Source organism: Chanos chanos, chromosome 7, assembly GCF_902362185.1.
Source record: "Chanos chanos chromosome 7, fChaCha1.1, whole genome shotgun sequence".
NCBI lineage: Eukaryota > Metazoa > Chordata > Actinopteri > Gonorynchiformes > Chanidae > Chanos > Chanos chanos.
This window is the reverse complement of record NC_044501.1, coordinates 20,542,241-20,567,338: the sequence shown is the minus strand read 5'-3', so window position 1 is coordinate 20,567,338 and position 25,098 is coordinate 20,542,241. Positions and strand designations below refer to the sequence as shown.

The 25,098-nt window shown below is 41.3% G+C and overlaps 3 protein-coding genes across 4 annotated transcripts; 2 read left to right on the top strand and 1 right to left on the bottom strand.

The window, feature by feature from the left end:
• Positions 1-1,957: 1,957 nt before the first annotated feature.
• prkag3a (protein kinase, AMP-activated, gamma 3a non-catalytic subunit) lies at positions 1,958-16,569 on the top strand. 2 transcript variants are annotated; one of them, XM_030779586.1, is made up of 11 exons: positions 1,958-2,056; positions 2,252-2,333; positions 2,519-2,577; positions 2,683-2,728; positions 3,250-3,304; positions 3,479-3,605; positions 3,882-4,047; positions 4,261-4,298; positions 4,528-4,674; positions 5,170-5,271; positions 14,994-16,569. In XM_030779586.1, the coding sequence occupies exons 1-11, from the start codon at positions 1,976-1,978 to the stop codon at positions 15,012-15,014; spliced, it is 924 nt and encodes a 307-aa protein (XP_030635446.1). In that variant the 5' UTR covers positions 1,958-1,975; the 3' UTR covers positions 15,015-16,569. The 2 variants fall into 2 exon arrangements, with proteins under 2 accessions (XP_030635446.1, XP_030635445.1); XM_030779585.1 differs by lacking the exon at positions 14,994-16,569 and having other exon boundaries at positions 5,170-5,325.
• On the top strand, positions 7,125-13,827 carry retreg2 (reticulophagy regulator family member 2). The gene is made up of 9 exons (XM_030779584.1): positions 7,125-7,375; positions 7,922-8,025; positions 8,280-8,310; positions 8,758-8,887; positions 9,753-9,837; positions 10,310-10,447; positions 11,799-11,887; positions 12,389-12,524; positions 12,907-13,827. Exons 1-9 carry the CDS (start codon positions 7,125-7,127, stop codon positions 13,653-13,655), a joined length of 1,713 nt encoding a protein of 570 aa, XP_030635444.1. The 3' UTR covers positions 13,656-13,827.
• A 4,245-nt stretch (positions 16,570-20,814) lies between the features above and the next one.
• On the bottom strand, positions 20,815-25,071 carry mdh1b (malate dehydrogenase 1B, NAD (soluble)). The gene is made up of 8 exons (XM_030779066.1): positions 25,050-25,071; positions 24,812-24,924; positions 23,545-23,679; positions 23,069-23,211; positions 21,911-22,440; positions 21,685-21,826; positions 21,171-21,346; positions 20,815-20,987 (listed from the first exon to the last, which is right to left on the bottom strand). The coding sequence occupies exons 1-8, from the start codon at positions 25,069-25,071 to the stop codon at positions 20,815-20,817; spliced, it is 1,434 nt and encodes a 477-aa protein (XP_030634926.1).
• Between the last annotated feature and the right edge of the window lie 27 nt (positions 25,072-25,098).

Here is a 25,098-nt window from a genome sequence, read left to right as displayed (position 1 = left end):
GACCCCTAACGTGTGTCTGTTTTGTGATTTAACAGATTGTAATCATTACTTTGGTTGTTTTCAAAACATTTGATATCAAGCACTTGTTTTGATTTGAACACGGGGGATAAAATTCAGTCAGTAAACCAGCTACATATTTTTTAGATTGCAATTGAAGATGATTTTGGATGTACCTCCTATGTTTGGTCATTGAAACCATCTGCATTAAAAAGTTTCTTATTATGAAAAAGCAGACTGCCTCATGGTGAAACAACTATTTTCTCATTTTGTAAACATAATGTACAGTGAACAGAACATACAAGCAAATAAATAATTCTTAAACTTGTAAAATTTGAGTTATTCTCATTTGCTCTGAGGTCTTTTGACCAGTATGTTCATTGTGTTATGTCTAATTTTCTTCTTACCGTCATCAGGTTCATTAAGCAAATTGTGTTCTGTACTGTGTATAAGTGACAATATCTCTTTGAAATGCAAATGCAAATTTCTCTTAATATAAAAAATGTTTGGGGGGGGGCTGTAGACGGCCTTTTTATTGCTGCCATCTCCAGCTTTCAAGTCTCGACAAACTGATGTCATATTTAGGCGTGTATAAGCAGTTTATTAAGGTAAACCGTTTGGAGCAGTTATTTAAGGTAAGTCGTTCACACACCTGCGCTCAGCCAGTACTACATTTCAGTATTTTTGGAACCATCCCAGCAACTTGTTTTCATAATTGATATCGTCTTGCGTAAAGAAAAGAACCCAAGGCCAAAATTCATTCAGTTTTAAGCAGTCTGACAATTTAAAGACAGCAACTTCTATGCTGAGTGTAAACGCTTATAGCTCCAAGCGGAAGGTGCTATGTCGGAGCTGCATATCCCTGAGGGCAAGAGCTAAATTTGGAATTTTAAAAAAAACTGCGCTCGCTGGGACATTCCAACAGCCTGTAGCCTAGTGACTTCTCAAAGCAGACAGCTTTACTGCACCTTTTTGCCTTCCTTGTTCACTTGAGCTTTCGCACACGGTCGGATATCCCAACCCCACGTCTGACACAAGCAGCCCGAGCGCGCCTAACCGTACTACTTATACATCAATCCCCTCAGCATACCATGGCCGACTTCTGCTCCTAATATAGAGCCGTCAGATGTGTGTGGGAGCGGGTTGTACGAGCATGCTCAGTCCCGGGAACAGTGGCCGTGTCTGCCCCGTGAACACGGCGTTTTCGTAATTACGCACATACCCACAATGGACCCTGTCCTGCAGGTAGGTGACAGAATAGTTGATAAGCAGCTCAATACGTGATGCGAAGTGTCGGTTTTCGAATATAAGCCGCTTGTTGACCGCGGAGTGTAGGATAAAATAATCGCTTGGTTTAATGTTTTCATCATGCTTTGAAACTGACTTTAGAGGCTATCATGAGATTTTGTCGCACGGCCCAGGTGATCACTTCGGATAATTAAAAGACATTAATAGAAAAACAAACGAACGAACAAAACATAAAAACGAAGAAAGAGTCGGCTTGACAGTTCCGAAGACCGAACATTGTTGTTCCAAAGAGCCGTAAAAGACGAACGAGTTATTGCTGCAGTTGTCTTAATAACAGTTGTCATTTCAACCTGAGTATTTATTTTGATTTTCATCTCTTCAGCAGGAGGCGATCCATAATGTAAATACGATGGGTAGTACATGTAAGATACCTTCATTGTTTATGTGTGTGTGCGTGAGTGCGAGTGCGTTGTCCTTTTTCTTCACTGTTCTACTTCTGCTCTCCTGACAAAAACCTCGATACTTTATGCCCACATGATCCCTTTCGAAATTACCGAAATACGTTTGCCATAGTGCTAAATAGCCCTGCATGTAGTTAGAACAGTGGTTCAGTTTTCTTATCTCTGAGGCAAGCTGGATGGATATAAATGAATATATATATCCGTGCCTTTACAGAGGCATATCTTTTCCTATCTCTCCCTCAGCTGATGACCCAGATGCAGAGGCCTATATGAACTTCATGAAGAAACACAGCTGTTATGACGCTATTCCTACTAGCTGCAAACTCGTGATTTTTGACACCACATTACAGGTGGGGGCATCAGGCAAACCTGCGCAATTCTGCAATTCCAATTTTAGATCCGCAATTGTGGAGTGAGAAGTTTAGACCTAAGCAGTAAAGAGTAGGGACTAGATTTAAAAGGGAAAAAAGTGTGTTTCTGTGTGTGTGTGTGTGTGTGTGTGTGTGTGTGTGTGTGTGTGTAATTCAGTATGTGTATGTTCACAGGTAAAGAAAGCCTTTTTTGCTCTGGTGGCCAATGGCCTGAGAGCTGCTCCACTCTGGGACAGCAAGTTACAGAGGTTTGTTGGTAAGAATGTAGAAGAATATTTAGAGACTGTTCTAACAATTGTCACTCCTAGTTTTAATTCTATGGCACTGTGAGATAGCTGCTCTTTAGTCTAACTGGCTAACCACCTACTCACCATCTCTCTCTCTCTCTCTCTCTCTCACTCTCTCTCTCTCTCAAATACATACCCACATATTTCTGCACAGGTATGCTGACAATCACTGATTTTATAAACATTCTCCATCGTTACTATAAATCTCCCATGGTGAGTGACCTTCTCTGATTAAGTTCCTTGTTAACTGGTCAAACATGGTTTTCAGAATGTCTCCATGACATTTGTTTCCATGACATGTTTTTTTGGTCTTCACAGGTTCAGATCTATGAACTTGAGGAACACAAGATCGAGACATGGAGAGGTGATTCATTTCAAAGTAAATGACGTAAAAGATACAAACAACATGAGATCCTATTTCACACACCAGACTACATTTCCTTCATGCCTTTAGCATATGTTTGTTACATGTCTAATGGGCTAATGCATTTTTAGCACGTTGTTAGCAAAGGCTAGACCCAGCTAAACACACACACACACACACTCACACATGCACACACACACTCTTCCATGTAAAATATGAATCAGTGACGTGAACAGAGGACAACATCTAAAGCAAGTAGCAACTCAGAGAGCACTTGTGTATGGTATGGTAATGTTATTACTGCCTGAAAACAGTGTCAACCCCCAGAGCTTGTCTTGTATGTGATTGTTATATTTCCCTGATGTCGTTAGGTACTCACTTAGAGCTTTAGGTTTCCACATTCGTCGTCCTATAGTCTCACCTACTGAGGATAGCACGACCCCTTTAACACTCTTTCTTTCTTTCTTCTCTCTCTCTTTCTCTCTCTCTCTTTCTCTCACTCGCTCTCTCTGGTTCTTTAGATGTATATCTGCAGTGTTACAACCACTGTCTCATTAGCATCACTCCAGATGCAAGGTAACAACTGCATGTACATGAAATATGTTTATGTTTATGTGCAGTATGTACCCATATCTGTATGTTTATACATGGGTAAATGTGTGTAGGTGTGTCATCTCTCTCTCTCTCTCTCTCTCTCTCTCTCTCTCTCTCTTTCTCTCTTCCCTTTCCCTTTCCCTTTTCTGACTGCAGCCTCTTTGATGCCATCTACTCCCTCCTAAAATATAAGATTCACAGACTGCCGGTCATCGACCCTGAGTCAGGAAATGTGTTGCACATCCTGACACACAAGCGAATCCTCAAGTTCCTTCATATATTTGTGAGAGAGAAAGAGTTTATCCCATATCTGGTTGTATTTATAATATAATGACTCTGGCCAAAAAACACTTTTTATAAATTCGCTGAGCCTATATGGACATGTTGATCATTTTTCTGCCGTTCTGTGTATATTATCCAAAGCATTCATTTCATAAGTTTCAGAGTGTAATTAGCTTTAATATGTGATGGTCAACTCTGACTTTCATACATTAAAACCTCAGTGTTTCATCGTCAATAAACAAACATACAGGTTTTTTTTACTAATTTGGAACTTCAGGGAGGGACGGTTCCTAAACCAGGTTTTCTGCAGAAGAAGATTAAGGATGTGGGAATAGGGACGTTCAAAAACATCGCCACCGTGTCACAAAACGCCACGGTCTATGACGCCCTGTCTGTGTTTGTGGAGAGGCGTGTGTCTGCCCTCCCAGTGGTTGATGAGGGGGGTGAGTCTTGCACACAAGCCTTACTCAGTGTTTCAAACTAACCACAGCCCAATTCTACCTTGGATTTAACAACAAGTCATTTTTAAACGCTTGTATGGACTATTAATGGTATATGCCAACCAAGTAGCTTGATGAGGAATGCAAGAATGTGTGTGAAGTGGTCTACTTTTGTTATTGACATCAACGTGCGTATGTATTCTGTCTGTGTTACAGGGAAGGTGGTTGCACTTTATTCCAGATTTGATGTAATTGTAAGTGAACAGTCACTGGGTTGGGCTCTTATGATCCATTTATGAGATAAAATTCCATACATACAGATCAGAGATAATTCACATTTCACAGAAAACCCGTCCTGGTTATAACTGTAATTTCATGTGAATTGCACTGTTCAAATGTTAATGTTATTATACAGTTTTGATATAGATGTGTCATAATGATCTGATCAAGCTCATTTTATTTTATTTAATTGGCCTGGAACAGAACCTGGCAGCACAGAAAACCTACAACAACTTGAACATGACGATGCAGGAGGCAGTGAGAAGGCGATCGTGTTTTGTGGAGGGTGTAATTAAGTGCTATCCTGATGAGACCTTGGACACCATCATCGATCGCATTGTTAAGGCAGAGGTAAGCACGTGTCCCTCCAGTTCCCAGTCTCTGTCAAAAACCTCTCTCTGCTTCAAAAGCATGAGAACCTTCCAGATTTGTTACCTTAATTTGATGACATAAAAAAAGAGAAAAGAAAGAACGCCAGCCAATCTCTCGTCATAGTGGGAAATTCACTCATCCAACTTGAGGATAAACCCAATAAATTTAACTTGATTTATTTAGGCCAGTCCAATGGATTCTTTACTGAAAACAGAAACAAACATACCAACTAACAAACAAAAAATTAATTAGCTCTTTTGAAAGCCAAATCCTCATTAAAATTGTTTAGTTAAATAAACCATTGCCCTCAAAAGAATTTTCAATGTTTGTTTTGTAGGTTCCTACCAATTCCTTCCAATATTTGACCACATAATGTGATTGTTATATTTGAACAATGCAAGCATAGCTGACACTCCTCTCTCTCTCTCTCTCTCTCTCTCTCTCTCATTCTGTACTCCCTCATCTCTTTCCCAGGTTCATCGGCTGGTTCTGGTGGACAAAGATGACGTGGTTTGTGGGATTATCTCTCTTTCAGACCTGCTGCAGGCCTTGGTACTGTCTCCAGCAGGTATTGATGCCCTCTTTTCCTAGCCTGCCTGGAAATACAGCCCCTCTCTCTCCATCCCTCCTCTTCCTTCATCTAACAACCTCTTCCTCTCTCAGGTATGGTCTTAGCCTCCATCCTAACCACTGCACGGCTTCTGCTCTACCAGTAGTTTATCCCAAGCTCCTCTCCTAAACTTACCATCTCATCCAACATATCTGTCTGAAGCCTGTATAACATTATTAATATACTGTGTGTACATACGAATAGTTCAGATAAGTCATACATATCAAAATGCACATGTATGGTTCATGCCCTTATCATTTTTTCTGTCATAAGTCACAAAGAGCATTTTTATGAAACACAATCATATTGCAAGTAAACAAAACAAAATCATCATTTCCAGTAAAAGCAAATGATTATTTCAGTTCATTTTTGTGTTTGTTTGAATGTGTGTATAACAAGACCATGTGCTGCGCTGTATTTTTGTATGGTTAGTATTGTCATTGAAAGCACATGGCATTGTTATACACAGCCACATAATCAGACAATAGCCTTCTGTTCTCGCACCTGCACCTTCTCTCTGCGTAGGCACCATGTTCACAACTGGTCTGACTAGATGCTGAAATATAAACCGTTTTTTTTCCTGCAGTTTCAAAGGGTCGATTCTGCCAGTGTGAGATTCTCAGGAAGTCCATACACTGACAGTGTGCAAACCTTAACCGTTACTGTTCTGACAATTTTACTAAATTCAGCTCAGAGGATCATATATTTCTCCTCAAATCAAGATATATTTTCAAAAAGTAAGCTCCCCTGACCACCCTGTATCTATCTAGTGTGTGTGTAACAAAAGAGAGAAACTCAATATCTACATTTGTTTTTCCAGCACCAGCTCCATCAGTGCAGTCAGGACAGATGAGTGCATGGAGCTGAACAGAATTCTAGAATACTCTGGTGTCCAATGGCACAGTTAGCAACGAAGATAAAGCCGTCTAAATACGGGCATAATTTATGCCTCTTTGTTTACACTGTAGGTTAAGCATCACTGTATGAACTTTGCATGCCAATGTATTATTTTGTTTTTGCAGAGATTGCATCCAGATAACCACAGTGACACTGACAAGCCATGGATTAAGGGAATGCCTTTGATTTCATAGATGTGCTCAGCTGTGGCAGTTACAGTGAAATTCTGCTGTTCCAGATGTGACGTCCAGAACTACATCTTTTCATTCTGCAGCTTTTTTTTTGTGTCACCTACTGACATGTTTACCACTAAGATTTTGAATAACCTAGAGAACAAGAGGAATCTCTTTATGTCTCATAAAACCAATTAGTTTTGACTATAATTGTACAGTATCAAGTAAAAACCATACAAAAAGTTTCATGTGCTGTTGAGTATAGGACGAGAAGAATGCATGATGCATTGTGTCTCGTCTCACATATGCAGGAGGTCTGTTTTTGTTGTTTCGACTGATAAACCCAAACTTTTGTTGGTCTTGTATTGTGTGTTGTTTCTACTATGTTTTTTTTTTTTGTAATAAACATGTCTTTGATATTTCTTACATTTTGACTCTTGTCACTGTGGCGCAAAAAAATCTATATTTATATATGGTGTCACAGAACAAATGCGTGCGTCTAAATAAAAAAATGTTACTGAGTTGAAGCAGTTGCTTTAAAATCTTCGGGCTATGCCAGTTCTACTCGGTAGATGTCAGTAATGAGCAACGTTCTTCGGTTCGAGTGCCGTAAACAAGAAACACGTGACACGGTGAGCCTGTAATATCGGTTCTTGCGCAGTGTTTTTTCTAATCCATGACGGGGCTGACGACTCTACCTCGCCATACCCCGTGATCTCAGAGACACACAACATAACAAAGTGGGGAAAATGGCGAGCGGGGAGGAGGCGAGACGCCCCTCTGTTTGCTCCTCTTCTGTCGGTCTTGAGGCCCTTTTCCCAGCCGAAGGATCCGAGCAAGTCTGCGGAGATGGTAACCCAGAGCTAATGCGACTTCGGGAGCGACTGCAAGGGTGGTTGTCGCAATACGAGCCCGTAGTGTTGTGGGTGCAGAGCCTCCTCGTCTGGGAGAGGCCGCTGCACAGCATCATCGTCGCTCTTGCCCTCAATACAGTCTTCTGGTAAGAGACGAATTGACAGAAATCAGCGTTTCGGCGTATTTCAGTAATAGTAGTCATAAAGAAGTCATAGATTTTAGTCCTTGAAGAAGTGACAACCGGTGTTAATCCTCCGTTGAAGACAGCAGAGCTCCTTAATGAGCTCTCCATGAAAGCCAGGCTGTGTGTGAGCTTGTGTTTTCGCTGGCCCTCCAGTTGGTCAGGTCGAAGTTCTCCGTCGTGTTTGACGCTTTCAGCTTGGGGCAGAACTGCTTGTTTGATTAACCTTTTTTGTCTTTCAAGTACAGCGTGTGTGTCATTACACAAAAAACGGCATATTTTGACACCGTAACCAGGAATTAGCGCGTGTGTTATTATGTAGGCTTTGACAGCTGTGAATGTTTTGATTTAGTTTCTCGCTGGTCCTTAATCAGCTTGTTCAGTTTTTCATTCATGGACGTCCTGCCTTGTGGCTGTTAAGAGAATATAGACTAAATAATTTTTCAACAAATTAGTGTTCATATTGAAATTTCTCTATTTCTTTCTCTTTCACACACATTACCTTTGAAGGCTTCTTTCGTCAACGTCTTTGCGACCCTTATTTCTTCTGAGTGTATGTCTCCTCGGACTTACCCTGCTGGAAAAATGGAAAGACAAGTTACCGAAAATGACAGGTAATGCGGGGATACCTGACGTTAAGACTTTCTCTACGAAGTCTCTGAGCTTTGGTTTGTCTCTGGCACAGCAAAGGCATGTAGTCCTGCTGCTTCCAAATGCCTGAAATCCTCAAATAATTTTTTAAAGTGTAATTAGCCAGAGTCTCTCTTTCTCTCTCTCTCTCTCTCTCTCTCTCTCTCTCTCTCTCTCTCTCTCTCAACTGCAGTATTTAACGTTTTCAACTTAGTTATTTTCTTTGTGTTCCCTACAGTGCTGAACACAGAGGCTCCAGTGACTGAAAGGTAGGCGTTAGTCATGGTTCTAAGTGGTTCTTAACTACATGCTTTGTGATAGTTAAAGGGTATTATTGTTGTTATACTTCCTGTACTTATAGTTGTGGTAGGAAACATGTTCCCATGTTTATACATTAAGTCGGGGACAAATATTTTATTTATTAAGCATTAGAGTTTACTGCCATGCTCTTAGACCACAGCTTTATAATGGAAAATGTGGTACTTTAATGACCGGTCTTGCTTTTCCAATATCAGCTGCTGTTAGTGTATTTAAAAACTTACTGAGTGAACATACTCTGTTCTACAGAAATGTTGCACTAAAACCATATAAAGGTACATACATCATTGATGCTTTGAAATGTTAAACAGTGTTCTTAGTTTTATTGTTGATTTTACATGATTTCTCTCACTAGGTTTCTCACTGGTGTTTTTTTGTTGTTGTTTGCCTGTTTGTAGAGAGACCATGACAGGGCAGCCTCGTCTTCTCAGCGTGGCAGAACTCAGCCACCACTTGGCAGAGAGCTATCTCACCTGTAGCCTCTACATCCAGGAGATGCTGCAGTATAAACGCCAGAACCATGGCAAGGTGGGTCCGTCAGCTGCTCCCTTTACACACACCCACACACACACACACAAGCACAGAGTCAATTCAAATCCCAGAACCATGGCAAGGTGGTTCCACCAGCTGCTCCCCTTTCACAGACGCACACAGTCAATTCTGCATGTGTTGAAGGAGAAGTTCAGGACAGAGTAGTGTTCAAGACTGGATGTTGAGCTTTTTTTGCTCAGGCAGCCTGCAGTAGTCTGCACAAGTTCATAACAACAGTTTCCTTTTGTCAAAATTGAATTACCATCTATGGAAATTTTGAATTAGCTCTTATAAAAGATAAATCCTTTAGTTCTGCACTGATTTTGATGGTTGTCTTTTCTTAAATATTACCAAATCATTGATTTTGACCATTTTCTTTTCTTGAATATACTTAAATCACTGATCTTTCATGTTATTGGTTTATCTAAGAGTTCTTAAAATTCAGTCCTACTGGTCCAGAGTTCTCCTGAGTCCTCCCATATTGAGAGGCTAATTTTGTTTTTTTGAGAGATGTGATTATGAACTCTTAAGACAGATATAACATTATTTACTTCATATGAAAATCAGGACCAGCCTGGACATCCGTGGCAGGATTATTTAAGAATTTCTGGTTTATTGGGCATTAGAGGTAGGTAAAAGTATGAATGCTTTAATCAGACAACACAGAGAAGTAGGGAAGAAACAGGAAACTCATTCTTTGGCTAGTTTAATCATTTAATCGTAACCAGGCATATTTGGAGTCAAACAAATAACTCAGAGAAGAGGCCATACTGTGGCCTACATTTCTTTAATCAAACACTTGGCACATTTGAGTTTTGACCTGGAAATTGATCCTGGGCTCTTCTCTCTGCTCTTTCCCCAGTTCTGTGTGATGATGTGCTTTGGTTGTTTCACCATGGCAGTTGTTGGACATTACATCCCAGGAATTATGATTTCCTATATTATACGTGAGTAAGCCATTCCGCCATATACACACATCATTACCCCAAGAAATACGATTTTGTGAGAAGGTGCACAGTTCATTCCAATCCACGGACTCTCATGCTGCCGCAAGAATATCAGGCTTCCCGGATAATTTCATAATTCAAACCCAAGCTCAAAGTACTGAAACTCTTTATCAGCTGTGTTACTGGGTTACCAGTGTTAGGTCTTTCTTATCACTATAACCTACTTTCAGGAAGTGACAGTAAACATGTCTGAATTTTGTGCCCAATTTTCCTTGGCTCCACTATCTTGGAACCAAGGGGGAAAAAAACATACCACATAGGAGTTTGGGTCAAACCAAACTGGTATGCTTCTCTTTAAACAGATGACAAAGAGGGTGGTATTAGTCTTTCAGATTTTCTGTTCCACATTTACAGGGTGGTTTTTTTTTGTAGGGTAATTTTTTTTTCGTATATGTGTGTGTGTTGTGTCCAGTGCTGAGTGTCCTGCTTTGGCCGTTGGTGGTGTACCATGAGCTGATTCAGAAGATGTATACTGGACTGGAGCCCATTCTGATGAAGCTGGACTACAGCATGAAGGGAGACACACAACACCGTAAACACGACAAGAGGAGTGAGGACAGCTCTTTTTTTTTTTTTCTTTTTCTTCCTCGTCTTCTTCTTCTCCTTCTGCTTCTTCTTCTCCTTTTGTTCCCATAAGAGTTTAAGTTGTTTTTTACTGCTTGATGACTTTTTATTGAAATTTCTTTCTGGCTTTAATGAGTTATTTAAAGATGAGAAGTTTGCACATTAATTCTTAAAACGAGCTGCTCAAAAAAGGAGAAAGAAAAAAAGTCTGGAGGAAGGACTGGCAGGACCATGTTAAGTGCTGCTGGATCTCTAGAACATGTTTACTGTAGGAAGGACGCTCTGCATTTCTCTGGAAGTGACCACTGAACCAAGATCCAAAGTTTGAAGTGATCTGAATGAAACATAGCATTCCAAGAACCTGATACTCCCTTAATGACTTAACAGTACTTCCCCATCACATTATTGACCTAGATTAACTTCAAGTAGGTGTTTCATTTCCCTGTTTACATACAGTCTGAAAGAAGGTAACAAATAGACAGTGCACATTTTAAAAAGTCTCTGTCTGTCTCTTTCTCTCTCTCTCCCTCTCCATCTCTCTTTCACTCTCTCTCTCCCTCTCTGTCCTCTCCCCCTCCCCCCATCCCGGCCTCCTTTTGGCTTTTATTGAAGAAAAAGACTTTCATTTAAAAGTAATGGAACCCGAACAGCACAGTCTGCAGAGAGTTTTGAATCAAAGTTACTGCAGCTCCAGTCGGCACTGAGGATTGAGGCAAACTGTTATTTAAAACAGTCTATTCTGAAAGAAGCACCTCATTCAAATACACTAGTCATCAGGTTTAAGTTCACTGATGTTCAGACATAGCCTGTGTGCAAGACTACATCTGTCATTTACTTTACAGGTACCCCTGAGACAGTAAATTGCCCTAGTAAAAAATGGATTTTTATCTTCACAATTCTCTGCTCTGCATTGATTGATTTTTTTTTTTTTTTTTTTTTGCCATTGGTCAGATTTTTTGCTATCAGTCAGCTGACTCTGACCACTGTTAGCATAGTTCACTCTGTCTCCAGGTAGAGGTAAAATGCCAAGACACACACCTGATAGCTCGAGCCTCTGACCGCTGGTGTTGCCATGGAGACCATTACTCATGCTTCTGACGTCTGGGAAGTTTGAGTTGGCTGACGCACGCCTCGGTATTTTAGTGGCGTGCCCAGCTTTTGAGACACAGCTAAGAGTGCTTTACACCTCATCAGGTTTCGAGTCCCAACGCTTAGAAAGACAAAAGTGATTCGCAAATGGAAATAATGGGAAATTTTATGTGTGTGTGTAGTATATTGCATGATGACTACGTTTCTGACTGTGACTGTGTTTTTGTTTTGGTTTTCTGTCCTTGCAGAGGTGAAGAAGGAGGTGGAGGAAGGAGATGAGCCGAGGGCGGAGACGGAGAGCGAGAGCGAGGAGGAGCTGTCCTGTTTCGCTCCCACTGTGAGTAACCCTTTCCCCTCCTGCCCACAGTCTGCGCCTCCTGCTCTGACAGGAGGGCTAAGGAGAGAGGATTAGCTCAGCTGACTCATGACTACTCTGGGATCCAAACACATTCCACACATAACCACTGCCAAAAACCAAAAAATCCACACCGTCGAAACCACTTCCTTCTATTGTATGCAGCACGGTTCAGAGTAGGCTTTTTATTATTGTATTTAAGATACTTTTCCACTACTGTACTGCACTCTACTACAGGCTTCGAATTACAGGGGGGATTGGGGTGGGGGTCTGACTCCCCACCCAACCCCCCTCCCCCAATCCCCACCCCATTCACGTTGTATAATTCGCACTCTGCTGTACTGTAATGTACCGTGTTGCCTAAACTTCTTTGGTCTGAGATGCATCTTGTATCTTCTTGACTGGTGTGTGAGTAGCACAAAGCTCTGACTGATTTTTTTTTTCTTTGTTTGTTTTTTTTTTTGTTTTTGTGATTGGTACCAGGTGGATGTGAAGACCACTGCCTTGGCCATGGCCATCACAGATTCCGAGCTGTCTGACGAGGAGGCCTCCATCTTGGAGAGTGGAGGTTTTTCTGTATCCAGAGCCACTACGCCCCAGCTCACAGACGTCTCTGAAGGTACCCACTTCCAGGCCTTTTTCTGCTGTTAACCTCAGCATCAAGCCAAAATGATGTTGTGATGTTTGGTTTGGGCTCATGTGTGCTCAGTAGTGTTGCCATGTCAGCTGAAATGTTTGTGCAGTTTGAAATGATCTTCCATCTGTTGGTTGACTGTGGATTACATAGAAGGAATGAAACTCCACTGCTTAGATTTAAATCAACCGCATAAGTGTCTGACAAACCAGTTTTCACTTTCTCGATACTTTTGGCCAATGTGATATTTGATGCTGTTGCTCCTTTCCTTTTCCTTGTGGATGTTTCTAGACATGAACTACACATCGATTTTCAGTTTTCTTTCACATCAAGATGATCTGTGCTATCTCCCTGTCCCTGTTCACAGACCTGGACCAACAGAGTGTTAACAGTGAGCCAGAAGAGACCTTCTCTCGGGACCTGCCAGAGTTCCCATCTGTGGACGATTTTCCGTCCATGGAGCCTGGCCTCTTCCAATTCCCCTTGGGCATACCAACATCTGGACAGGCAGAAGGCCCCAGTGCGGAGCTCCGCGAGGAGCCCCAGAGTCCTGCCAGCCTCCTCATTCAGCATCTGGCCTCCCCTCTACACTTCGTCAATACGCATTTCAATGGGCACGGGCAACCCCCGGGGGCCAACCTTGGCGCGTCGGGCTCTCAGAGGGAGGGAGAGGGGGGTGGCGAACGTTCCCGGGCATCGGGTCGGTCCTCCCTCGAGGCTCTGAGCGAGGAGATAGTTAGCACGGCCATTTCGGCGGTGGTGCAGAACACTCTGTCAGCTTTGCTGCACTCGTCTGAGGCCAGCGAAGCACCCTCCATGGCCGAGTTCATGCCCACCGAAACGCCCCCCTGTCCCATGGAGCTGCCTCTCGAGTCGCCCCTCTCTCAGGGCACGAGTCTGGACGAAGAGGACGTTGACGTGGTCACTGAGACGAGCATCGAGGAGCCGCCCGATGTCACGCTCATGCCGACCGAGGAAGAGGACTTTGAGCTACTGGACCAAAGCGAACTGGAACAGATGGACGAGGGACTTGGCCTGAGTTTTGACGGACAGGGGGTGGGCGGGTCCTCGTCGACGGACACACCCCAAAGCGACCAGCACCAAGAAGAATCCTAGCTCTCCCGTCTGTCTGTCTGTCTGTCCTAAACTGTTCCCTTTTATTTATAGTTCATGTGTAGATAATATACCATATACTGACATGTACGCTTTACGAGAAGGATCTGTAGACCAGTTACAGTGGGTTTTGTCTGTGTGTGTGTGCGCGTGTGTGTGTGCGCGTGTGTGTGTATGCGTGTGTGTGTGTGTGCGTGTGTGTTTTGAGGGGAGTTAGATCACTGTGACTGCTTCAGGGCTCTGTTTTGAGAGCACACATGGCATTATTGTGGAAACCTAATAAACTAACGGCCAGTTATAAAAACTCACACTTAGACGTTCTGATTTGGAGGGCCGTGGACAGTCTAAATGTTTACGAAACGTCACAAGGTTCCGTCGGCGAAGGCTGATGATAACCCTGTAGATATGACTCTCCCCTATTTCTCGTGGAGCAACTTTCAGCATGCAGCCTGTTTTACAGAATGATTGAAGTGAACATGTGTAAAACCTGCTGGATTGCTGTCTTTTCCTGACTAAGACATGTGCAGGCTTTGTTTGTGTTCCACCCAGCAGCCTTTAGTTTGACTGTAATTCATCACGTAGGACACTATCATGTTTCCTCAGAGCTTTTGACAGCAGATCTCGGATTGAACCACCTTCTTCTCAATTACTCTATCGATAAGCTGGTCATCAGCTTTTTCTTTTTGTTCAGCTCCGTCCATGCCATCAGTCACACAAGCCTTTTGCAGGTAAACAAGTTGTCTGAGGTTTCAAAAACCGATAGCGTGGAATTTTGACGCCAGTACGTTTGCGTTATGCGTTTGGCACTGTCAAAACAGAGCCCTCCTCTGTAATCACTCCCACACTGTAACGGTAGTCCTTGTGCTTCAGCCTCTAATGGCACACTTTGTCCTACAGGGTCGTAGTGAGTCTAGCCAAGGGAACAAGCCATTCAGGCTGGGTATGGATTCTGTGTGTGTGTGTGTGTGTGTGTGTGTGTGTGTGTTGCTCTGGGAGGAATGGTTTAGTCAGGGGGGCAAAGACAGATCCTTAATGAAGGACGGAGTGGCAAGGTTGAAGTTTAATATAATTTTTGATAGCGGAGAGACATTAATAAAAAAAGAGACGTTTTATGCGTAATTAATATATAGCTATACATACACATACAGTTGTGTATAATTTTGGGAGAAGGAAAATGAACACATTTATAGAATTGGTCTGTATGTAGTAATAGCTATCAGCAGATGTACTGCATGTTATTTAGACACCGATGGGAAATGGTAAGAATTGTTTTTTGATGACCTTGGAGCAGGATGGAAAGGTCATGAAATACTCATTGAACCAGTGAAAACTGGGGGGAAGAAAAAACAAAACAAAACATGATTTGAATACATCTTGTATTTTTTACATATACAGATTTTCATGTAAGTCTAGTTTTTTGACAGAGGGTTAATGGGATGTGCCATTGTCTGCTTTTAGGGATGTTTTGGGAAAAAAAAAAAAAGAAAAACTTGCGTGGCTTCCCCCATTTAACTCACAACAATATAATCCTTACAGCATTTTATCATGCACAGTTATGGCACATTAAAAAAAAATATATCCTGGAAAAAACTAACCCTGCTGTGAAACTGTAGCTTGTTTTTTTGTTTTTGTTTTTTTTGTCACTTTTTCGAGAAGTCTAACAGCTTAGATTCGCATTAACGAACTGAGGTCGTCTCCAGTTTCGCACTTATTTTGACCACAGGACCATACAGCTAACTCTGGGGTTAGGTCACGGTCAGCCTGTAAATGTTTGGAAGCACTTCTTAAACCCGTCACCCCACCCCACCCCGACTCCCCTCTCCTCCCCACCCAGACAAGATTTACAGTGTCCTCTTTTGCCACCGCAATATTTTAGCACAGTGGATGTTTTACTGAGTGGGGAGTTTGGCAGTCTGCTGGTACATGAGCAGACCTAATCAAATGGACCCTTGAAAGTGTTCCTTAGTCATCCCATTTACATAATACTGTGTGCAAGTGAAAAGAAAAACAGAAAATTGCATGACACCGGTTTTTCACTTTCTTTCTTTTTTTTTTTTTTTTGAGTGGCGTCTCACAATTACATGTACTACTGCTCTCCAGGAAAAAAAAATCCCCTGTCTTTGGAAGTCACTTTAAGACTTAAATAAAAAAAAGATCTTTATCGGAGCAGATAGGAGACATTGCTATGGAATATAAATGAACTTGTTGATATGTAAATGTAAATCACGTACAATGACCTTGTTCAAACAATTGTTTCTTCACACTACAATGTAATGCTTTTAATGTACAGGTAACAAATGTTGGACGTTTTAATTCTGGTGATAGCTCTGTTGTGTTTTCTTTCTTTCATTCGTTCACAGCTCATGAAAAATGTTTCATTGTAAAGAATGGCGTGGCAAGGGGGAGAGGATAATCGACTTTTTTATTTTAGTTTAATTAGTAGTAATTATTTGACGAAAAATGCCTGTGCACTGAGATTGTGAATATGAAAACGAAAGATTTATAATTCTGCTGACTGAAGCCTCACTAGCACTCATCTGAATTCTTTTACAGGTTCTGGGTTGTACTGTGTTCTCGGAAAATTAATTTTAAATATTAAGAATTCAAACTATTCAGGTAGAAATCTGAAAATCACATTGATACAAATACAATCAGTCTGTTATGTTTAACTGTTCAGATGTTCCCAAAATGGTTAACTGTCCTCAGAAGAAGGAAATGTTGTTTTGTGCTGCAGTCGTTCTATATTGTTTTCTGTTCATTGCAAGATCTTTTTTTTTTTTTCTGTTACAGTCCTGCTAGACAGAAATGAAACAAGTCAGCAATGTTGTTTTTGGAGACAATATTTACAGCGATGGTTTATGTTAACATGCCATAGATATATTGTGTTTTGCTCATGCTTTTATTGCGTCTTGATCTATAAAAGATGTACTTTAACTGGGGTTCAGTGGGAAAAGGTGATGTATTTTCATATTAACCCTTACATTTCCTGATAATGTACATACTTCACCACAACTCTAACCCCACCCCCGCCCTCCAACACACACACACACACACTAAATCTGTGTCTGTTTCACTAAATTTGTGTGAATAGCCACCAGGTATGGTTCAAGTTTTTTACATTAACTCCATCTCCGTGGTCACATGACCTCACCAACAGTCTTGCTTGTGCACAGGCACTGGAAAACTGAAAAGGGGCTGTTTGCAACAGTCAAAGGCCTCCATGTGAGCAGTTTTAATTGGTGTGAGGAAAATATGGGAGTTAGGTTGCAATTCAGCTATCCATAGTTTTTTAATGAATTCTTGAGGAAAAGTAGATCGAACAAATTAAATGAGACAGTTAAATTCATTCGTTCATCAGCTAATTGTAGTGAGACTAGCTACTTAGCCCATTTAAGTAATTAGAAGTCCCCATCTGTGACTTGTTTCTCATGATTCATAATATTCAGGAAAAAATAGGCCCTGTGTTGGCTCTGACACCTGCCATCAGCAGGTCAGTCCGCTGGGACGAATCCCACGCATGGGACACTCCCTGTGTACAATGAGCACTTCCTAGGCATTGGCAGATCAGTCAACTGGGATGAATCACACGCATTGGACACACCCTGCGTACAATGAGACACAGCCTTGCTCATGGCTCTCTCCAATATCTTACCAAGAAGCATCCACAATTCACATTTAGAAACAAGCAAAACATTAAATCAGTATACAGTTGGAAAGATTTACCCAAGTTGATGCTGTAACCCTGCTGTCCTGTGTGTTGAAATGATCCAAAGAAGCTCTGGAAGAAGCACCTTCTCAAAGGATTAGTTTTTTCCTTTTGTAGTTTAGAATCTGTCTCCTCAGATCCCTCATCCTGACGCAGTGGCGCCTTGGTACTGCTGACACTAAGACAGCAAAGACCTCATTTTTGGAAGTTATTATGTACGCTACAATGATGAAAGTACATATGCATAAAACAGTTGGTCTGCTCTTAAAAGCTGCCACACAGCAAGCATACTCATGTGTCAAGTTATAAATGAGATGCATTCAAAGTTTGTTAGTTTGTGTCAAACTTTGAAGACTCGCAGACTATAATGTCTTAAAAGTTTTGATAAGCAAGAAATGGTACGTAGACTAAAAGCAGAAGTGGCCAAAAATGGAAGTTGATGAGTAACCAGGAAATGAAAAAAAGAGATAGATGCCTATGAAGCCTGTTATCAGAAAGAGATTTAGTCCAGACGCTTCAAGGAAAAAATCATAGTGATGACTTATAATATCTGCTAAAAATCTTAAAAAGAAAAACAGACCCAGAGACACACACAAAAAAAGAGGCATATCACTTGTCAGCAAACCAGCACTAAAATATTTGTAGGCCAAAAGGTCAAAACTGAATCAAGCCTGCATGCAAACCGTAACAGTCTCATAAGTTTTATACTTTAACATTTGATTTAGCTGTGGGCTTGGGTCTGAAAGAATGGATGTGGGGAAGAAAAAAACTACCATTCCTGAGCCAGTGTCATGTACTGCTCTGAGACTGGCTTAAATGTCTCTTGAATGGTTGTGGTCTCATGGATGACTGGCCACTATCAGTCTTATAATGTTACAGTCTGCCATCTTCAGGTCATTGGGGATCTGCTCATCAAAGTAGCCACTGATCTCATTCCCGGTCATTCAGGATCTACTCAACCACCTTTTATGTTTTCGTTTCACACCCAACTAACCACTTCAGACAGTGGATCATCGTGGGAAGCCATCACGTTCTCAGCTGGTTGAACTAGATAAACTGGGTGAAGAAGGCAAAGCCCTGCATAAAGAGGTGAAGATGGCAGAAATTTGCCATATTTATGCTTAACTGACACTAACTTGTCAGTGTTGGGCTGACATGGTACGTGTGGGGAGGTGGTTACTGTACTCTAGATGGTTAATGAGTAGAGGCTGATATCTCCACAGATGGCAGTGTTGGACATCAGTATGCAAAGGGATACACACAGAACTTTGTTAATGATGTGACTGACCCTGGCTGTGGTCTGCACCAGTTGAAATGCAGAAAAATTGGCTTGCAAAACCCTCTTGGAGACCTTGGGCAAGAGAGCTATGCTGAAGACTGTTGAAGTTCATGATTCAGTCTGCAGTCTTCTCGCTCGTAAGGAATGTGTGACCTAGACAAGTGGTTCCCAATCTGTTCCTCAGGGTTTTTATGCACTGCACATTGTTTTTTTTTTTTTTCACCCCAGCACCAGCACAACTGACTTCACTGAAAAGCTAATCATTAGTGCGAAATGGACCAGTTCTGTTCCTCTGTCAAAATATCCTTCAGCTCAGTTGTTAGCAGCAGTGCTTTGCTCTTGAGGCTCAGAGCATGATTATTTAACAAGCTAGCAGTCACAAAGCATAATTAATCCCCTAATTGGAAAAGAATCTGTCAACAGTCTGGGTTCATCTGTCCATTACTCATATTAGGGAATTACATGCCAAGAGGCAGCTTCATGCTTACTCAGTACAATATTATCAGGATGAAAGATTTATGCAAATACACCAGATTGTGCAGAACCTATGGTGCACAGTTCCAGGTCTGGCATGAGGACCATACAACACTCTATACCTTAGAACAAGGGTTTTAAACCCTTTTTGACATGTGCCCCCCCTTTGTCTAAAAATCTCCTAATCTTGTGCCCCCCTTGACAGGTGCTCGTGCCCCACTGTGGGTGCGGGCCCCACAGGTTGAAAACCCCTGCCTTAGAGGATTAGATAAAATGACAGCAATTTTTGCATTACAGCACTGTATATTTGTTGCTGGGGCACAGAATGTTTGTAATGCTATTAAAGAAATTCGAATTGTCTAGCTGCCTTAAAACAATATCAATCTATATAATGCACCAGCCACTTAACTAGAATGCACACTGATCTGTGTCTAATGGAAGTTGCATGTGGCAATAATGCAATAATGTGGCATACTTGATAAGCTACAATCACTGGCCCACACTGAATGAGCCAGTTTACAGCTGTAAAAACAGTTTACGGTAAAGTGCTAGCTGACTCCCCCACCATTATAATTAGTATTTGGAGTAGAAGTCAAAAAGATCTGTTCCTAAAGCTCTTAAATGCTACACAATAAACAGTCACATTTTCGTTTTACGCATTTTCAGTAAGCTTCTTCTCCATACACTGAACTGAAAAAAACTATCCTTCAAGCAAACTATAAATAACTGAAAAGGTAAAAATCGTGAGATAAAAACAAAGAGAAGTATATGATATACCAGTCACATCACTGTAGTGCACATTCAGTGGGAGCCGAGTCAGTAAAACAAGACGGGAATTGTTGAAGTGATTTTTTTTTCTCTGTCTCAGTAACCACAAGATCCACTTGATATAAATCAGAGACAAGTATTTGAGGAACAGGTGGACAGAGCTATTCACATGCCTTGCATTACTGGACTAGACATGTAATAAACCTCTTCTCCTCCGACATGGCAACAGCATGTCAATACAATTACATGGTTTCAGTGAAGAATGTGGTTGCATCACATCTAGAACACAGTGCTTGTAAACAAAGCTGTTATTTTCAGCTAGTTTGTTTCATCTAGTCCAACATTTGCGACATTCTTATCATGGCATATGTGTAGTGATTTTACGAAACGGTTGCAGCACTATATTCAAAGCCAAACCAAAATGAAACAAAACAGAAAAATAACAAAAGCAGTGACTGTGTTTATTGAGTGTAAGCAGATATAAAGTGAGCTGAAGATGATAGAGTGGCTGTAGAGTAGAGGGAGCTTTTCATCTACTGCCCTTTCTCACTGACTCTGCAAATTCTTTTTCCTGAAAAACAAAACCAAGCAATGAAAACAGAATTTAAGTGAGGCCAGTCTGAAAGGAGCAATGTTGGAGAATGGAGTGTTTTCTTTTTCTTTTTTTTGAAATAAAGTTTTGATATTTTTGGATATAAACAATTAAAATGAAATAGTGCTTTGAAGGATTGTACATTCATCAAGCCAATGGTCTTATGCAAGTCACGATTTGGATTGGCTCAGTTTTTCATCTGCACTTTTCTGTCTGTCTCTCTCTCTCTCTCAACCTCATTCACTCTTTCTCCACAGCACAACTCAATGGTCTTTATGATTCTACCATAACCTTTCAAGGAATTTCCACGAACTTCCATTCAGGGGCTCATCCGTCTGGCCTACTATATAGGTAAGGTAAGCTTTCGATGACCCACCTCTCTGAGCTGTTCGATGGAAGCCTCCAGTCTTTTCCTCAGCTCTTTACTGATGACAACATCCGAACACACTGACCATTCTCCAGCCTGGAGGATCACCGGCATGGAGAAAACCAGACCAGCTGGAATGTCAAACTGCCCTTTGGATGGGAGAGGAGAAGACCCACGGTCAATGAACGAGACTCCTCAGATACAGTTCACTTATGTATGCTTGAAATGGTCCCCTAACAGTATCACAGTAAACCGGAGCTTTTATTTGTGCATCAGTTTGGTCTTAAAGCCATTTAGTGTGTCTAAGTAGGATACAGTTGACTATTTTTTACCTGTACTCAGCACACCCAGAGAGAGGATCTTCTTGTGGTTGGAGTCATTGTTCCAGGCCCTCAGAACTGCAATGATGCCATTGGTTGCAGAAATGGCAGCACTCCTGTTGGACTTGGATGCCACTGTTCCTCGTCGTGAGCTAATAAGGTTCAGGAAGTCTGAGTCCAGCCATTTCCTTCAAAATAAATGAATGAGAACAGAGGAAAGACACCTCACCTGTAAGGTGTGAGTGGAAATGCAATTCCAGGACAAAATGTCATTTCAACCGTCATCCTCACATATTCCACACAAGAATCTCCCTTTGGATTTTTACTATGTTTGAGTATCAAAGATTTAGCCAAGAATATCTTTTCAGGGCTCACAAAGGAATAAGGTCAATGTACATAACAAAGGGAAGGAGCACTAGTGTGGAATGTAACTTTAACTTACTGATAAGTGCTACGGATTAGTCAAACAACCCTGTCCTGACATCTGCGTGTTATCATCAAACCCAAGCACGGTGTTTCAGATTACCTGTCGTACAACATGTGCAATACAGGCTGGGAAAAACCTGCTGGTCCCCAGATGGCACCCTCATATCTAAATACTGTAGCCCTCTGTAGGTCAATGTGGAAACTGCCACTGATGTTGCCCCACACGATCACATCAGCCACGTCTATGGATTTATGAAGAGAAGAGCGAATTTGGACAAACAGAAATGCTGTTTTGAAAGACAGGTGTGAGTAACTGGTACTATTACCTGTAGTCTTTACACACAGCTTCTGAGCAATCAGAGTCCTCGCCTCGCACTCCAGCTGTGTTGCCATGGCGACAAAGCGACGGGGATCGACAGATGGCGCATTTTCGATCAGTAGCGAGCACTTCAAGTTAATGAAGGAGTCTCCTGCCACAACGACTCTGACGTCCTTGCTCGCGTTCTCCTCAAGAAGCTGACCATAATGTCGAAAACGTTCAACGATGCCCCGCACCACGCTTCTCTTATCCTCTTCTCGCTCGTCCCCTCGCTCGTCCTCTGTTTTCGATCTCGTCTGCCAGTCGTCCAGGAAAACGATGAGATGTGCATAACTGAAAGCTTCGTCCGTGGTGGAGTGGTAGGTGATGTTGTGGAGCTGAGGCAGGGCCAAATCCTCTGTTTCCATTTGGAGTCCATGTAGAGATTGCTGGCACCCGTCTAGATCCAGCAGATGGAGACAGACTGTGGGGTGCTGTTTGAACAGGCCCGTGGAGAACAGCAGGGGAATCAGATTATAGCAGGTGGGATTTAGAGCACTGCCGGGCACATAAAAGAGGTTCGTCTCCAGTTAAGGACCAATGCATTTAATAAGACATGCAGGAATACATTAGCTCCCATCTCCAGAGGGTTTTACACAGAGAGAACAAATCACCTGATGCAAATGTTTGTTTGGGGTTTTTTTTGGCTTTGTCTTTAAGGCCTGTCCATTTTGATTGGGTAAAGTATATCCCATATTCCCAATATTTAGTTAAAAGTGTCAGAATTATAATCTTTACAGACATGGTGTAATGATGCGGAACAACCCACATTCAACATGGCTTTTGGAAAATGACTATGACCAGTACATTTTTAATACCACACTGGCTTATCAAAAATAAAAGTAGACTGGGCAGTACAACCAGTAGTCAACACTGTGACATGCATTTCAAAGCCAAATACAGAGAGATAAAGTGCAAACAGCTAATAAATTATAATTAGATGAATTATATCATAATTATTATCATAATTAGTTATAAATATTATAACAATAAATATTTGGTAGGCAGAGAATCAACTTTGCTTAAGTAATTAGCATATATGACAAACTTTTATTAATCAAGGGTTACAACTCAACAATTTGTAATGTGGCATCAAGTGTTTTCAGACATTACCCAGACCCTGTACCTGCTGATCCAGATGTGCAGTGGCTTTAGTCTGTCACGAAGGTGGATCTCCTCCTCCATACACTGCTCCTTGGCCTTTAAATTCTCTCCTGCAATCTTTAACATCATCTCTGTCTGCATATCCAGAGTGATGCCATAGTAACCCTGAGAGGTGCGGATGACAATTAAAATCAAGGTAGAGTTTGCATCAGAAAGGTATGCAGTCAGATAGTCTTAGTACTGAGGGTAGAAGATGTCTGGTACAGACATAGATCTGGGTTTCTGGGTTCATTAATCCATAGGATCTGGGATTCTCAACATAAGTTTAAGTCAATACAGGGTCCCCATTCTTTCGTAAGCAAATCAGCATTTCTGAGTCTAAATAATAATAATAATAACAATAATAATAATAATAATAATAATAACAACAACAAAAATAAAAATAATAGTATATGAGCAGTAATATGATGAGTGATAATACATTACTGTGTGCCACACCTGTGCATGCTCCAGAAAATCACTGAAGCCTCCCAGTAGCATGCCTTTACCTCCACGGTCAACCAGTTCTCTCCACACTATGGGAGAGCGTTTGTGTCTCCAGCCATTGGCTGAGCAAGTGTCTTTGAGCCACCTCTGAGGAAAAGTTCAGAAGCGGAAATGTTTGCATAAGGTCTTGGATAACATAACCAAAAGGGGCTCATTAGATTCCACCTGCCCCTCCTCTTGCAAAGTCAAAATTAGCTGTAAAATAAAGTTCCTATCCCAAGTTATTTACTGCAGTATTTAGAATATATTGTCATTTTGGAATGTTGGAATTCCAAGCAGTGATGGCTCTTGATCATTTTTACTCCATGAAATAAAAATAACGATAGAAGTCTACAGAGCAAAAACCATAATTAGCGCAATTTAAGACTCTGCAGGTTTGATCTTAATGCCACCAAATGCAGCCTGTTTAACTGTCCCAGGTCAGACATGGTAATAAAGCACAAAACGCAAAATATTTGCACCATAACTCTGTGCGACCAAAAAAAAGGACAACTATTTTTTCTGTGCTATTAGAATTCAGATGTCCCAAAGTCCCACTCATTTGTGTCATTTAAATTTGCATCATTAATTTAATTTAATTTAATTTTTTTTAAAAATGAAAAATTATCACCTGGGCTTATTACAGAGTAGCATATCAAACGGGGTACATGTTGCTCATTCGGTGGTATTGTAACAGCCAAATACAAGAAAATGTTTAGACATTTCATCTGATCCTAGACATTTGAAAAGATTAACCGACCTTGCAGCCTTAAGTAGATTTTGACCCATTGCTGATGGGGTTTGATTGAGTTTTTTTGTGATTGGTGGTTTAAAGGAACCTATTTATGATGAGATACACTTAATTCAGATTAGATATATTATATACGTGCTTCAGAATGTATGTGTTCGGACCAGTTTGATGCACTTCGGTCGACATTTTCAGAAACTGTGCATGGCAGTAATATTCGTGCTAAATCATGCAAAACAAGATTGTAACCAACAGATGGCGCTGCAATCTTGTAAACACCAAACACTCTTACTGTGTAGCTATTTCTCCGTTCAATATCAGTCTTTCCGCTCTAAGATGCATAAGTTTATAATTGAACATTGAGAACGGAACAAAAAAGCAACATTTCTGTTTGTATTTCTAAGTTTTGATTAGTGTTGCTGGGAGCATGAGTGGAATGGATATGACTGGACATGATTATCTCCTGATTGAACATAACGTGTTGTTACCGACCTCCCAGTCATTTGGATGCACGCAGATCTTGTGAATTCGGAAATCTGGTAAGCTCCTTTGCAGCATGTCAGCTAGATGTTCAGCCTTGGCATAGTGGGGGCAATCTGCCTTCCCTGCGGAGTGAGAAAACGGGCAGTATACCTTTTAGGTTTCAGCATATTTTGATGCAGCAGTAGCTTCATTTGTGAGATACCGAAAGTTGTCTTTTTGAGGTATTCTCGATCGCTAGGCACGTTACCTGCAAGAACAAATTTTGCCATGTTTGTTTAGTTTACACCTGTTGCTAG